Source organism: Lactuca serriola, chromosome 9, assembly GCF_051521515.1.
Source record: "Lactuca serriola cultivar US96UC23 chromosome 9, Lser_US96UC23_V15, whole genome shotgun sequence".
NCBI lineage: Eukaryota > Viridiplantae > Streptophyta > Magnoliopsida > Asterales > Asteraceae > Lactuca > Lactuca serriola.
Genome location: NC_136416.1, coordinates 47,099,126 through 47,114,756, shown reverse-complemented (window position 1 = coordinate 47,114,756; position 15,631 = coordinate 47,099,126). Strand labels below are relative to the sequence as shown.

General features: G+C 38.2%; 1 protein-coding gene across 1 annotated transcript; it reads right to left on the bottom strand.

Moving 5' to 3' along the window:
* Positions 1–3,426: 3,426 nt before the first annotated feature.
* Positions 3,427–5,432, bottom strand: LOC145073987 (Sphingomyelin synthetase family protein). Its single transcript, XM_079020435.1, has 4 exons — positions 5,030–5,432; positions 4,297–4,691; positions 4,013–4,206; positions 3,427–3,943 (listed from the first exon to the last, which is right to left on the bottom strand). The coding sequence occupies exons 1-4, from the start codon at positions 5,359–5,361 to the stop codon at positions 3,536–3,538; spliced, it is 1,329 nt and encodes a 442-aa protein (XP_078876561.1). The 5' UTR covers positions 5,362–5,432; the 3' UTR covers positions 3,427–3,535.
* Between the last annotated feature and the right edge of the window lie 10,199 nt (positions 5,433–15,631).

Sequence of the window (15,631 nt, the reverse complement as noted above, 5' to 3'; positions counted from 1 at the left end):
TTAATTATGTAAGGTGACTCGACGAGTTGGTGCTTAGACCCGTCGAGTCTGGTCGCGTCTGGATGACGTGGTTAATGAGGGGACTCGACGAGTCAAGGAGAGTGACTCGCCGAGTCAGAGATGACGAAAGAAACCCTAATTTCTCGGGTTTGGGACCTATTTAAAGGCCCTTATGGCCTTCATTTGCGGCTACCAGTCCATAGAGAGGAACCCTAGAGTGCTTGAGCGTCTTGAGAGAGAAAGGAAGCCATTCTTGACCTTTGTGGTGTTGTTTAGCAAGAAGAAGGAGGTCCTAGCCGAGAGGAAGCAAAGGAGATTGCTATTCTGTGGATTTGAAGCTAAGATCATCGCATTTGAGGTATTAATTCGGCTATTCTTCTGTTTTATGAAGAGTATATGGATTTAGGGTTTCTTGTGCCCTTTGTTAGGTTGGTTTGATGTCCAAATAGTCCCTTTCTGGTAATGAGGCTTTGGATCCGGATCCATAGAGGTCTAGAGAGCCTTACTCATCAAGCTTTTTGAAGAACAATGGTGGTTATGACTTTGGGTTAAGGTATTTGGGGCTAAATCATCATATATGGTCATATAGATGTTGCATGTGCATCAAGATAGAGACTTTACGTGATTATTGAACTTGGGAAGGTTAGATCTAGGGGTTAGAGGAATAGATCTGGCCTCAGAAGGTTGTTTGAGGTTGTGTATGAAATGAACTCGCCGAGTCCATGAGCAGACTCGACGAGTCGGAGCGGGTTTGTCCCGTGACTCAGATCAGTGGATGACTCGCCGAGTTGGGTGAGTGAATCGGTGAGTCAGAAAGGATTCAAAGGACTCGAGTTCACATATGGACTCGACGAGTCGGGTCAAAGGTTGACCGTTGACCAGGGTTGACTAGTGTTGACTTAATAGTGTTAGTCAAACTAAGTCAGGAAAGTATTAATTAGAGATGTACTTATGATATAGGAGTAGGGGTGTCAAAAAAAAAGAACCCGATTAACCCGACCCGAACCGAACCCGAATAAGGTAATTAGGGTCGGGTTTAATAGGGTCAGAACTCTTAATCGGGTTATTCGGGTTGACCCGAAACCCGAATTGTTAACCCGAATTACTATTATTATTAGGGTCGGGTTTAGGGTTGATTTTTTCAAAACAATTCGGGTTTCGGGTCAACCCGAATAACCCGATTAAGAATTTATTACCAAAATTTTTTTTACTGCGTTGAATGACATAAATTCAAGATCCCGTGAGATTTTACAACTAATACATATTTCATATTTAAACAAACCTGATAGTAAAATTACTATGTACAGAGATGTATAAAATGCCATAACTTTCCTCTTTTCTTAATACAGTACGGTTGTGTTGTAACAATTTTACAAATTTTATTCACTGTTTACATTACTAATATGGTAAAAGAAACTCCAAAAATTCATATCGTATACGAACTTTACATTTAAGTCCCGATACATGTGGATTATGTATTAAAATGACACAACATAAATTCATCTTATATTTCAACCTCAACCCGACTAACCCGATTAACCCGACCCTACAAACCCGAAACCCGATTAACCCGAACCCGACTAACCCATACCTTATTAGGGTCGGGTTCCGAGTGAATATTTTTTCTAGAAAAACCCGACTAACCCGACCCGTTTAACCCGAAACGCGATCGGGTTAACCCGATTAACAGCCCTATATAGGAGGACGATAGGTCGGGGAATCGAGAACGAGTGATTATCCGACATCAGCGATGTGAGTCTTCTCACTATGCAATACCCGATGGGGTAATTATGTGTGACCGGAAGGTCTTATGTGTATGATGTTTATGTGATACATGTTATATATATGTGATATGATATGATATGAGTATGATGATATGGACCAGAAGGTCAACAGGGTATGGGCCGGAAGGTCAACAGGGTTATGGGATGGAAATCCCCCGAGACACTTGGATCAGAAAATCCTATAGAGTTATGGCCTGGAAGGGCGTATTTATATGTGGTATTTTGGGGAACTCACTAAGCATTTATGCTTATCGTTTGTGTGTTATGTGTTTCAGGTACCAGTGATGATCGTGGGAAGGCGCCGGCATAATCAGTACACACTTGCATATGATATGTTTTGAGATCTTGGGATATGGATTATGTATTGTGTTTTGTGGAAATATTGGATACATGATTTGGAAATGAAATGTTTTTATAAAAGAAAATTTTAAATGAAAAATTGTTTGAAATTTATCGGTGTTACAAACACAGTTAGACAAAGATGTTTTGCTATGTTTTCGTGTAGACTTTGATTTCCTTGTGTTGTACAACAAAGTTATAAAAAACAATGACATATTAATCATTGTCTAAGGCTAGGAGGTCATAGTCCAAATCAACATGTGGAATGGGAAATGACATATTCCTCAATGTCACTACAATGTAATTTACATGACCATTAATGTATATTCTTAATAGAAATGGTATAAACATCCTACGATGATGCATATGCATATTTATGGTGAAGATGTTATCGTACCTTTTATAAAACTCAATAAATAAATAAAGCTCTAGAAACAAAGAATCAACGGCAATAAGAAAGAGTAGAAATGGTAGATACGATTGGCGTCATTCTTCTTCAAAGCATTTAGGTTGCCTTTTACACTTTGTGGCGAGGAAGATGATTAGTAACGATAATTTGCTTTTTCAGTGGAATTAATACTACTTGGGGTGAGCTTTAATCCAACACTTAACACTTAGGTTACTAAAGGGAGTATACAATATCATTCAAGAGGGAGATCAAGTGGTTACGTGAAAAAACCAAAATATTTTCATGTGGAATACACATGAGGGGACTTAACAGTTCCACTTAACGGTTATTAGGTTAAGGGACCAAATGACCAATGGTGTAATGAAACTACCAAACTGAGACTAAAGGTGCAAAAGGTAAATCTTGTGGAATAAAAACGATACTTCTAGGAAACCATGTGGATAAAAGATGCAAATTACTCTATAATTGGTACAACGTCATTTATTATTCAATTTTATGGAATCGTTTTTATTTTATAAAACACTACACGATAAGAATCATGCTTTGTCCATTGTCAACATGGACATCTCGCTAATGTTTTCATCAAAAAGAATAAACAAACAAGAAACTAAAATTTAAAATTATATCCATCTTGTTTCTATCTAAAGAAAAAATTATAAGTCCATGCTTTTTTATTGCCATTTTAATCTTTTATACAATTCCAAACTTAGGGATCTTCTTCGTCCTTAGCTTCCCAAATTTCATATCAATAAAAACTTACTACTAGAATAACCAAGGTAGTTGTTGTCAAACCCATATAAAGTTTTTTTATAGCTGTGTTTAAAAGCTTTTACTTTACCCCTTTCAAAAACTTACCACTACTTTTTGCGGATTCTACACAAACAAAAGCTACAGTTTCCAGTTATCAGCTATTTTTGCAAAACATAAACAGTATAACTATGTGTGTACACACTTTACAAAGCGGAAACAAAATCCATGGTCTAAAAACTACAACAATCAATCATCACCCGTCACTCGTTAAAACAAATGCCAAAACAACAACCGTAAGTGCAAAAACAATCGTCCCACCAGCAAAAAACTGCATAGCCCTCGCCCTTTCCTTCCCTACTTGATTATTCTTGCTTTGACTTGTCAACTCAACTTGTTTTAAAAGGTCTCGGATTTGATCTAAATCCGAATCTTTAGCAGCTTGATAAAGCTTTCCCTCAATTTTTTCTAGCTTTTTTAGCCTTAATTCTCGTGATTTATTCTTTAGTGGCCATAAAAAACCAGTCATCTTCCATAATAGGATACCCACGTAGATTGCTACAATGCAGTCTACTGTGTAATGATGTCTTTCTCTTACTTCTCTTTGGGCACTGTGCGCTACAAGCATCCATATAAAAACCGAGCTAAAACCTCCATATGCTTCCTACATTGAAAAAAAAAGGTGTTAAACATGATTCAGCTTATTCAATTGAATTATTGACATGATACATACTGTCCAAGCCATAGCTGTAAGAACTGCAACAAGCATGTGTCCACTGTATAAAAGATCGTTACATCCACCTCCAGCTTTCTTTAGCAGATTGATCCATGCAGCTTCTCCAGAAGGAATAGGTCGAAGGAAATCAGCAAGGAAGCTCATAAACCCCCAATCTGGTCTATATTCATCATCTCCCACGACACCATTGTCTACAAAGATTATGTCTGAGAAATTGTTTTTCCAGAAGAATACAAGAATATATATATATACAATGGGGAAGAATAAAGTAGGTTGAATACCATACACCATATCTTGATGAATGACATTGTTGATGGCATTCGGATCAGAAGCATAAGGGACATAGAATTTTTGTGCCCAATGATGTGGATGATGAGGGACATCAAACCGACGTGCAGCACACCATGGTCGAGGTGATGGGAGAATAGTGGATGCGAAACTTATGGCTCTCAGAAACCGGCCTATAGCCATGGTGAACATGTAGCGTGCACCAATTCCAAGTCCAGGAGCTTCTATGGAGCCGAATAGAACAGAGAAAGCAAGCATTACGAATAACATAAGGTAGTGATGTAAGCCGACGATTCTTGCCCTAAGTATATCGACAATCACTTGAGGAAGTTTCTCATTCAGTCCCAACAGGATCCATTGTCCAGTGTCTGGAAGAGGTGGAGTATTCCTGAAATAGAACGCTAATTGTATTCATTGAAGTCTAACATCTCCGAAATGTAACGCTAAATTTGGGGAAAGTGTGTTTTTATGGAAACTGCCGCAGTTATAGCAGATAATTATTACTGAAAATTTAGAACACGAAACAAAACACCATCGATCACACACAGATATGAACCAAAAGGGAAATCATGCTCAAATTTAGATCCGAGAACTCAAACAAGCGCCAGATCTGACACACGACTTGCTAGTTTTAGCAAATGTGCTGATATTTCCAGATAAAGAGAAGATTATTGGCTTCAATCGGTAAATAAAGTCAAAGGAAACAAAATAAAGTTAGATTTGTACCGGTGCCAGGTGAGGCCGAGCACGGCGGTGACGGAACGAACGGATATCATCTCATAGAGTAAGGTGCAGAGCATGAAAACCAAAGCGGCGATGAATACTAGAGCTGATCGAAGTTCAGCTGACCAGTGCTTGTAAAACGGAACACGTGTAATTGCGATTAGTGCGAGCACGATCCATAGCAATGGCTGAAGTAGCTCGTGCCACGACGGCGAAAGGTGTCGCAGGTAGTCGATGCTGATGTACGCCACCGCCGCAAGGCCCAATCCACCACCACGACCACCACCGGCAGCACCGCCATCTTGTTTCCCGGATTTCTGCGACAAGCGCACCATTGATGTGGCTTAGTACGAAGGGGCCATCTTTATTATTGCTATATAGATCAACTGCGACTTTACCCAGACATACCAATTGTTGCACTATTTACAAGGTAAAACATCCATTATTTCCGACCATTTTTTATTTTTATTTATTTTTTTATTTTTATTTTAAGTAAATTGCAAGAAGCTACCCCATTGATTATCTTTTACCCTATTACAATAAATTCAATATATATATATATATATATATATATATATATATATATATATATATATATATATATATATATATATATATATATATATATATATATACTAGTTTATAACCCGTGGAAATTCCGGTTACAAAAATAATTGAACTTTTATTATAAAAACTCAAAATTATTAATCAATTATTTTAAATAAATTAATAATTAAGAGATTTTTTTAGTTATATGAAATTATAATCATTGATTTAAATAAATATGTGAAATTATATCACTTTATAATTTGTATTAATTTTATTTTAATTTTTATTCTAATGTTATTAATTTAATGTACTTAGAGTGGTGAATTTAAATTTTGAAATTTGAAATGAATAATCAATAGGTTGATAAAATGACATGCATTAATTAGATGACATAATAGGGTGACACATGGCAAAAAGAGAATAACATATGCATTAATTAAAAAGCCTAATAGAATGACACATATCAAAATAAGAATAAAACTATTCTTTTATTAGAATAGGGATATATATATATATATATATATATATATATATGTGTGTGTGTGTGTGTGTGTGTGTGTGTGTTCAGGTTCATTTGAGACCATTTTAATTTTGTGATACCGTGAGACCAAATCTAAAAATAATTTTAAAATGCAAAATAAATGGAAAAATCCAAAAATTATTTTTTTAAATATTATTTTCGGAACTTGAATTAACTAAAAAAAATAAAAAATAAATAAATAAATTAAAAAATCCCGTTTTTTTTGAAAAATACGTGAAATATTCTAATAGAATATTACACTGTACATATTCTAAAAAATAAATTTAAAATGCAAAATACATGGAAAAATCTAAAAAATTCTTTTTTTAAATATTATTTTCGAAACTTGAATTAACTAAAAAAAATTTTAAAAAAAATCCCGTTTTTTTTTTTTAAATACGTGAAATATTCTAATAGAATATTACACTGTACATATTCTAAAAAATAATTTCAAAATGCAAAATAAATGGAAAAATCCAAAAATTCTTTTTTTAAATATTATTTTCGGAACTTGAATTAACTAAAAAAAATTAAAAAAAAATGTGTCTGTGTATCAATCAGATCCGTTTGATGGTGCAGAATCTCAATTAAACGGATGATGCCAGATCACAATAAGAAGAAAAGGAGAAGAAGAAGATGATGAATCTTGTATGTATTGATATGAATGAAGATCCGGATACAAGATTCACACACACACACTAACACACACTCTCTTTTCTCTCTCTCTAGAACACATTCAAATGCACACACTTAAGCTCCTCTAGTGTTCTTCACTCTATTCCTCACACCCCTCACCCCTATATATATACACACGGGAACACATGGGCCTTTAAATGGGTTTACGGTTGTAAATGGGTTTACGGCCGTAAACACCCATTGGGCCGTAAACACCTATATGATATTACATAAAAATACAATTTATCAGAAAACCAAAGTATAAACCATATTTTTGACCCAACAATCTCCCCCTTGGTTTATAGCTTTCTTTTCTTTTCTCAAATGACCCAACAAGCTCCCCCTAAAAAGTAGATGGCTTTTCTTGTTAATCTTCATTGGGAACTTGGCTCCAGCATTAATCTTCAAATTCTTCACAGCTTCAAGATGAACTTGATGAATCTTCAATGAATGACTTCATATTGAGCGGTTGGGCTTTTCTTCAGAATTTGGCTTTGAACACACGTCGGGTGAGGAGGCTTGACGTACTGATTCTTGAAAGATAGCATTTTTCAGCTTGAGAATCTTCAGAGAGAACATCAGAGAGAACTGAACTTCTAGATCACTTCAGCAGGTACAAAGATAGCAGTAGACTAATTGAGGATGCTACAATGCAATCTGTCACATAATCTTCAATTGTAGCTTCACCTTGCTTCTGGGGTTGAAAGAATAAATGTCGAAAGAATAATCTTCATTTCTTTCTCATTCGAATACGAATTCTTCGATGCTCATGGATGAAGCCTTGGCCCAGAAATCTTCGACACAAACTTCATGAGTCTTATCTATACCTGAAATCACTTTTCAAGACAAAACAAAACTAAAAGAAAACTTAGCACACATAACAAAAAAAAAAATTTTTGGCTTTTTTTGATTTTCTTGAACAAGAAATAAAACATAAATAACACTACTTTTGGATTTTTTTAATTTTCTGATATTTGTTTGGTTTTTCTTTTAATTTTTTAATTCTCCTCTAATATTTAAATTAGAAGAAACTATGAACAAATTTAACAAAAATAAAATGATATCTAACTTTAAGAATGATTTGTGATCAAAGTTTTTAGACAGCCTTAATCCACTTGTCGGTACCTTCTATCTTCACGTCTTTGTCTGGTCGATCGCCGGTATTGTTGTCCACTTAAACACGAAAAATTGTGACAAAATTAGGACATACTATTAGTTATAAGACAAAGTGAACTTAAGTTCCTAGATACTATATTTGATCCTAAGTTCCTAGATACTATATCTTAAGGACCATTCAGCTGACGACGACCAGAGATATTGTTGTCCACCTAAATTGAACAGCGAGATCTATAGACAATCTTTGAGTGTTAAATTTAAATTATACTAGAATATGTTTCCCGCTTCCTGATATGCCCCAGCCATCAAGAACTTCCAGAGTACTCCTTACACCGGGTGAGTAGACAATCATTCAGAGAGAGAACAAATTCAGATTGCTATTACTTATTGTTTCAGAGGGGTTGAGAAGTAGAAGGTTGCATATGTTGTGTACCAGGTCGGATTGGAAGTCACGCAAAAGAGACAACATATGGCTAACAAATAAGAGGAATTTCATATATATAACATGCAGAGTAATAGAGTTGCATATGTTATGTACCAGGTCGGATTGGAAGTCACGCAAAGGAGACAACATATGACTAACAGACAGAGAGAAAGAAAACGATTTTCTACATACCTAATTTATCAGAATTTACCAGTCGCCCCATTGTTAGGGGTGTCAGACCCAACAAATAAAGGGGTACGATATACTCCTAAGTAACACTACTCTATTGCACTCAAAAGTAGTACAAGGCAAGTAGGGTCGATCCACAGAGACACGGGACAATCAGTCTATACCCTTTTTGCGTAAGGTACTTGTTCACAAAAGATGAAAGAAGAAAGGGGGGGGGGGGTTGATTGCAATGATTAGACAAATAAAGTAAAATCACAAGTAATTGGCTAAATGGGTAAATTAAATTAAGATATTATAAAGACTCCAACTTCATGTATGACAATTCAACAATGTGAATCCAAGATGACAAGACCTTTGTTTCATTCTATCTAAGTTGGTACTTGAAAATGTTAACAAGCTCTAACACTTTCCATTCACCACAATAATTAACCAAAACAAGCTCTTTGATTAATCCTAACCTTACTAACCTAATCTAAACAAGCTCTTAGAATTAGATTGAAAGATTGCATGAAGCTTTATGTGAATGTTCCCAACAACACCCAATACTCCTCGTAAGCTCGGGAGTGTAAAAGTGTATGAATAATATTTACACTAAATTCATTCAATTGAACTCAATTTGATGCTTGTTACTTGTTCAATTTCACAAAACAATTACAGATTTTGTAAAAGAGATAACTGGATTGATCTAACCCTAATTCAAATGGCCAATAAGAATCACAATTAGAATCAAACATTCGATTGAAGCAAAATCAAATTCATTAGATGAAAATTAAGAACAAACATCAAGTCATATGATTAGATTCACAATTAGAAAGTCAAAACATGAGTTAGAGAAATTAGAGTTCTAGCCACGCATGACTAGAACAAAACCAGAAATCTAGAAGATGAAATCAAGAATTAAAATGCTTACAAATACGAAATCAAAATGTTTAACGGATAATCCTTGCTAAAAACTTCAACTCCTTCTCCTCAAAAATGTTTTTTTCTCTGCTCTCCCTCCCCCCCCCCCCCCCCAAAAAAATGACCTCATTCACGAAATAAGAAAAGAGGAAAAACTGCCAAAAAAACAGTTTTTAAGTCGAACACGCCCCGTGTCGAAATAGAGCAAATCAACACAGGCCATGTTGAGTGTAAGTACGATGCTCAAAAATGCCCAGATAGCCCAACACGCCCCGTGTCCATATAGGCTAAATGAACACGGGTCGTGTTCATCGAAGTCAGAAGATAAGTGTTTGATAGCCAAACACGCCCCGTGTTTGTTTCCAATGCAAACCCATCACGCCCCGTGTTGCCCTCTGGATGCTCGTCCAAACTTGATTTTTCTAATTCTTCTGATTCTCTCCCAATCGTCCCGCAATCTTCATCAACGCTCCCTAGCACCTCCAAAAGCGCGCTCCAACCTCCGGTTCACCTGAAAATGACATGAAGGAGTGAAAATAAGGTCGTTCAAGAAATTAACCTAGATATGATGAAATGCAATAAAAGTAAAGAACAATTATGCTAAAAACATAAATAAAAAGGGCTAAAAGTTGTGCAAAAAGGGTGCACAAAATGCACCTAACAAATCTCCCCAAGCTTAGACCTTTCTTGTCCTCAAGAAAGAACAAGAAACAGACAAAACAGGATACAAAAAGAAACTTAGAACAAAAAGGGACGGAAAGGATCCTAAAGGTTAAGAATGAATGCATGCAATGTAATGCCATGAAAATTTAAGATATGTACAAAATGCACTTGAGAAACAAAATGAAGCAAAAGAAAAGAAAAGAAAATTAAGAACAAACACAAAATATGTACTTTTGTAACTAAATAAAGGTACGATCAGACTTTACATCAATAAGGCTTCGAGCATTGATACCTTGGCAACCATCCTGTTTCCTTCCACGTATCACAGACTCTCAATGTGAGGAAGACCCGAAACGGTGTAACCCAATAATCCAACCGAAGTTTTATTTAATCTTTATACCTTACTAAGCTTTATGGGCGAAAATAACAGAGTCCGGATCTCATGTCCTTAAGACTAGATGGCCAAGAATGGGAATCGACGCATCCTTAAGAACCCGTCACGGCGAATCAGCTTTCGCTGAAACAGTGAGCCCACCCGAAGGGGCCCAGCTCCTATGCTTTCACTTTTTCGAGAGTCACAAGTATCATATCACACAGTTCTTCATTCGCCAGATTTGACTTGAATTGGATTTTGATTTGATTGAACTTTGATTTGTACTTCGTTTTGAACTTGGATTCTTCAATCTTCATTTTTGGAATTTCTTTAGATTTCTTCGTTTTCGCATTTGAGAATCTGCTTAGGGTACTAGATATGACAGTTGTACCCTTCCTTCTTTCTTGACTGTGTGGATCTGATACTTAAGCTCTCTGTTACCGCGGGGGTAACGCGTGTCAACAAATAGGTCCGTGTTTTGTGGGTTCAGAGTTGCCGCTAAAGATTCTTTTTAAACATTCAAAAGCAAATCATCCTAAAGCTGTTATTACCGCCCAAAAAACGTTTCAATATAAATTCTTTTATTATCTAAGGCTAGGGTCTTGAATTACGGTGTTTGGGTCCCTTAGTTATGACAGTTGATTCTACATTTCCGGTAATTATCCAGTCGCCTCGAAATTCTTTCATTTGGTTTCTCGATTTCCCACTTCATGGAGCAATTGTATGTAAAGAGTGTCATCATATCGTACTTTTTTTTTTGAAAATGCATGAATGAACATGAATGAACCTAGTATACAAGTCTACCACCCCCCAAGCTTAAAGATAAGCATCGTCCACGATGCTCGGAGAGGAGGAAACAACCTAAAACGGAGGTGGAGGAGGGAGATAGTAGCTGGGGTTGTGGGTCCAAGCCCAGAAGTCCTCCTCCTGTTTGCGCTGACGCTCCTGATCCCGAGCGTACTGACTGGTGAAGGTGGAAAAATTATGGGTCAGGCTTGCAATATCTTGCTGGTAGGTGTCGAGGCGGGTATGGATTGACTGGAATGCATCCATATACTGCTGATGATAAGGTGGGGATGCAGCAAAATGGGATGAGCTGACACCACCGGTGGGAGAAGCACGGCGGGGCTCCTCCTCCTCTTCATCATCATCACCATCTTCCGCGTTGTCTTCACTTTGCTCATCTACCTCGGTAGAGTATTAGTGGGGGAAGATGTATGGAATGATTTGCCAATCGGTCATGTGAATGGGATCTCGGAAAGCAAGAATGCCTTTATTTTCTGGTGTGATGAGGAGCTTTGGATCATGATTTTGACCCACGGTCCAATGGTGTGTGCCATCGCTTGCCGAACAGAAGAGTCGCATGGACTCAAGGACAATAGTGGTGAGATAAGGCTCACCCGGTAGTGTCTGATGGGGACCGGGGAATGGGGCTCGGATTTGGGCGCTCTTGGCGAGCATGCTGACAATACCCCCGCAAAAAAATTTTCCCGAGCGGGATGCGCTCAGGCGGAGGAGCTTGTGGCACACAAACCGACCATAATGAGGAATGAGGTTTTTCTCGGGATGGGTCATTGCATAGAGGATTTTGAGTTCTAGCGCGCTGATGGTGCTTCGCTCCTCTCTAGGGGCAACGAGCGAAGCGATGATTCTATGGGTCACCTTCATCACAGTATGGATAAGTAATGAGGCTTTGGCAGCGCTAGATACATATGGGTGTTGTTGGGTGAGTTGAGTCCACCATGTTAAGTCAAAGTATCCTTGAATTAGGTTGGTGGGGCCAAATGTGTTTTTCGTTGGGGCCCCCACAATGGCATTGATTTGATCCAAGGAGATCTCATAGTCTTCATTCATTAGACGGAAGTAGAGGATCCCATGGTCCAAATAAACTGAGGATAGAAACTCAACTGTTGGGACTTTATAGCTCAATTCATGGACCCTCAACAAGCCGTGCCACCCTATATTGCGGAACATAGTTTTGACTTGGTTGTAAACATGCAACTCTTTTAGGGATGGAACATGCGCAAATTTTTGGATGGCATGACCCCGTTTAAGGAATGACTCAAGTTTGCCCTGTTGAATTGGGTCAAGACATACGACACCGCAATGAGACGGGTCGATTGGGGGTGTTGGGGACCTAGGTGGAGGTGATGGGGATCTAGATGGAGGTGATGGAGATCTAGGCTTCCGACGGCGTGCGGATGATTTGGTCTGTCTTGGTCTTTTGGAAGATGTAGCTTCCATAGTCAATTTTGGGACGAATTAAAAGTCAATAGGTCAAAATGTCAAAAAGTTAACTGTTGACAGGTCCAGTCAACTTTGAATTTGGCCACTAAAATTTCGCGGGAAATTTGGTTTTCAAAGATTTCCTACTAAGAATCAAGTCCAAATAGATCACAATTTCAAGTACTTTGACTCAAGAACACAAAATCCAAAAGTTAAGAGTTGGAAAGAATTTACCGAATCGTGTGTTGGATTGTGTTGTTCTTGATGGAAAAGATCTTCCTTAACCTCCCCAAGCTTGCGCCTTTCAAGATTAAGACACTTTTTGTAGATGAAAGCCAAAATCTTGAAGAAATTTAAAGGTTTTTGATGAAAATCGGACCTAAGGTTTTTGTTGGGAGAGAGGGGCTATTAGGAAGTGAAAGTGGGGATAAATGAGGTCAAGTCCCAATTTTGTTTCTTTAAAAACATCATAACTGTTGCGCGGACACGACCCGTGTCGCCCCAGGCCAAATCGATACGCCTCGTGTTGGGGGTTTTATGCTGAGTTAAGGACGAACACGACCCGTGTTGGGTCAAGGCCAAAACCCACACGACCCGTGTTACTCTCTGGAAGAATTTGGGGGTACTTTCGCATGGACACGACCTGTGTCCATTATAAGCCAAAATGCGACACGGCCCGTGTTGGTCTTTGGAAGAATTTAGGACTTTTTTTTCATGAACACGACCCGTGTCAATTGTAGGCCAAAACCAACACGACCCGTGTTGGTCCCTGGATGCTAATCCCCACTTTTTGAACTTGAAAATTTCCCTCTCTTTGAAATGAAATACTTTTCCACCCCAAGGTCCGTTCTTTTGGTTTGAAAACAATGACAAAACACATTTGGAACATTAAAAACCATAAGAATGCAAAGAACGAAATGTTTTAACGAAAAATGACGAAAATACTCCCGGGTTGCCTCCCGGTTAGCTGCCCTTGTTTTAGGTCGTTGGCTCGACTTTGTCCACCCAGGTGTGCTTCATTCTTGGTATGTGGTGTTCTCCAGCTCATCAACCTCTTCATTCTTCACCTCAAATCCTTCATAAAACGGCTTCAACCTGTGACCATTAACTTTGAATGTTTTACCCGTTTGCTTGCTCGTGATTTCCACTGCACCATGGTCAAACACCCTTGTGACCACGAAAGGACCGATCCATTTCGATCTTAACTTTCCTGAAATTAGCTTGAATCTTGAGTGGTAAAGCAACACCTTTTGTCCTTGTATAAAAGTCTTTCGGGAGATTGCTCTGTCATGATATGCTTTTGTTTTCTCCTTATAGATCATGTTTCTTTCGTATGCATCATTCCTAATCTCCTCTAGCTCTTGGATATCAAGTTTCCTTTTATTTCCCACCTCATCTTCACTCAAGTTGAATTTCTTTACCGTCCAAAAAGCTTTATGCTCAAGCTCAACTGGAAGATGGCATGCTTTACCAAATACAAGCCTATATGGGGACATACGAATGGGAGTTTTAAAAACAGTACGGTATGCCCATAAGGCATCATCTAGCCTCAAGCTCCAATCTTTGCGGTTTGGGTTGACCGTTTTCTCCAAGATACTTTTGATTTGTCTGTTTGAGACTTCTGCTTGTCCATTGGTTTGGGGATGATAAGTTGTTGAGACTTTGTGTGTCACTCCATATCTCTTCAAAACAACTTCTAGCATCCGATTGCAGAAATGGGTCCCGCGGTCACTTATGAGCACCTTTGGTGTGCCAAACCGTGAGAAAATCTGTACCTTAAGGAAATCGACCACAACTTTGGAATCATGAGTACGGGTGGCCTGAGCCTCCACCCATCTGGACACATAGTCCACCACTAACATAATATAAGAACAACCAAAAGAGGGCGGAAATGGTCCCATAAATTCAATACCCCATACATCAAAAATCTCACATACTAGAATAGGGGTAAGGGGCATTTGATTTCTAGAGCTTAAAGACCCAGATTTTTGGCACTTTTCACAATGTGCACAAAGTACATAGGAATCATGGAAAAAAGAAGGCCAAAAGAATCCGTTACCTATAACTTTCCTAGCTGTCCTTTGGGGTCCAAAGTGACCACCACATGCATAGGAATGGCAAAAATTAAGGATAGATTGTACCTCTTTTTGCTCAACACACCTGCGAATTACTTGGTCCGCACAGTACTTCCAAAGATAAGTCTCGTCCCATATGTATCGTTTGACTTCCTTCTTGATTTTGTCTCTTTGCCAACGGGATGAATCTGGGGGAAATTGACTTGTGACCAAGTAGTTGACGATATCTGCATACCATGGTGCTTCTTTGGCTGCAAATAGATGCTCATCTGGAAATGTGTCACAGATTGGTATACCATCTTCGGGCGATACGATGCGACTTAGATGATCCGCAACCAGATTTTCCTTTCCACTCTTGTCTTTGATCTCAATATCGAACTCTTGCAAAAGAAGCATCCACCGTATTAACCTCGGCTTTGAATCTTTCTTGGTAAGCAAGTGATTTATGGCTGCATGGTCTGAATATATGATTACTTTAGTTCCAAGGAGGTATTGTCGGAACTTCTCTAAAGCAAAGACAATAGCAAGAAACTCTTTCTCTGTTGTGGTGTAGTTGCCTTGTGCCCTATCAAGGGTCTTTGATGCATAGTAGATGACATGGTGTGCTCGGTCAACCTTTTGTCCCAAAACCGCCCCAACCGCGGTATTGCTAGCATCGCACATGATTTCAAATGGAAGATCCCAATTTTGCGGTTGAATAATGGGGGCGGATGTCAACAAATCTTTTAAAAGATCAAATGCCTTTTTACATTCATCACCAAACTCAAAATCAGCCTCCTTTTGTAGAAGTTGACACATCGGCACCGTGATCTTGGAAAAATCCTTTATAAACCGCCGATAAAAACCTACATGGCCAAGAAAAGAACGTACTTCCCGAACATTTTTCGGGTATGGT

Excerpts from the sequence above, each read along its gene's own strand:
- LOC145073987 (XM_079020435.1), bottom strand. The coding sequence starts at position 5,361 with ATGGTGCGCTTGTCGCAGAAATCCGGGAAACAAGATGGCGGTGCTGCC. Across the intron at positions 4,692-5,029 it reads CTCGGCCTCACCTGGCACCG|GAATACTCCACCTCTTCCAG; the intron begins GTACAAATCTAA and ends GTTCTATTTCAG. Across the intron at positions 3,944-4,012 it reads TTACAGCTATGGCTTGGACA|GAAGCATATGGAGGTTTTAG; the intron begins GTATGTATCATG and ends TTTTCAATGTAG.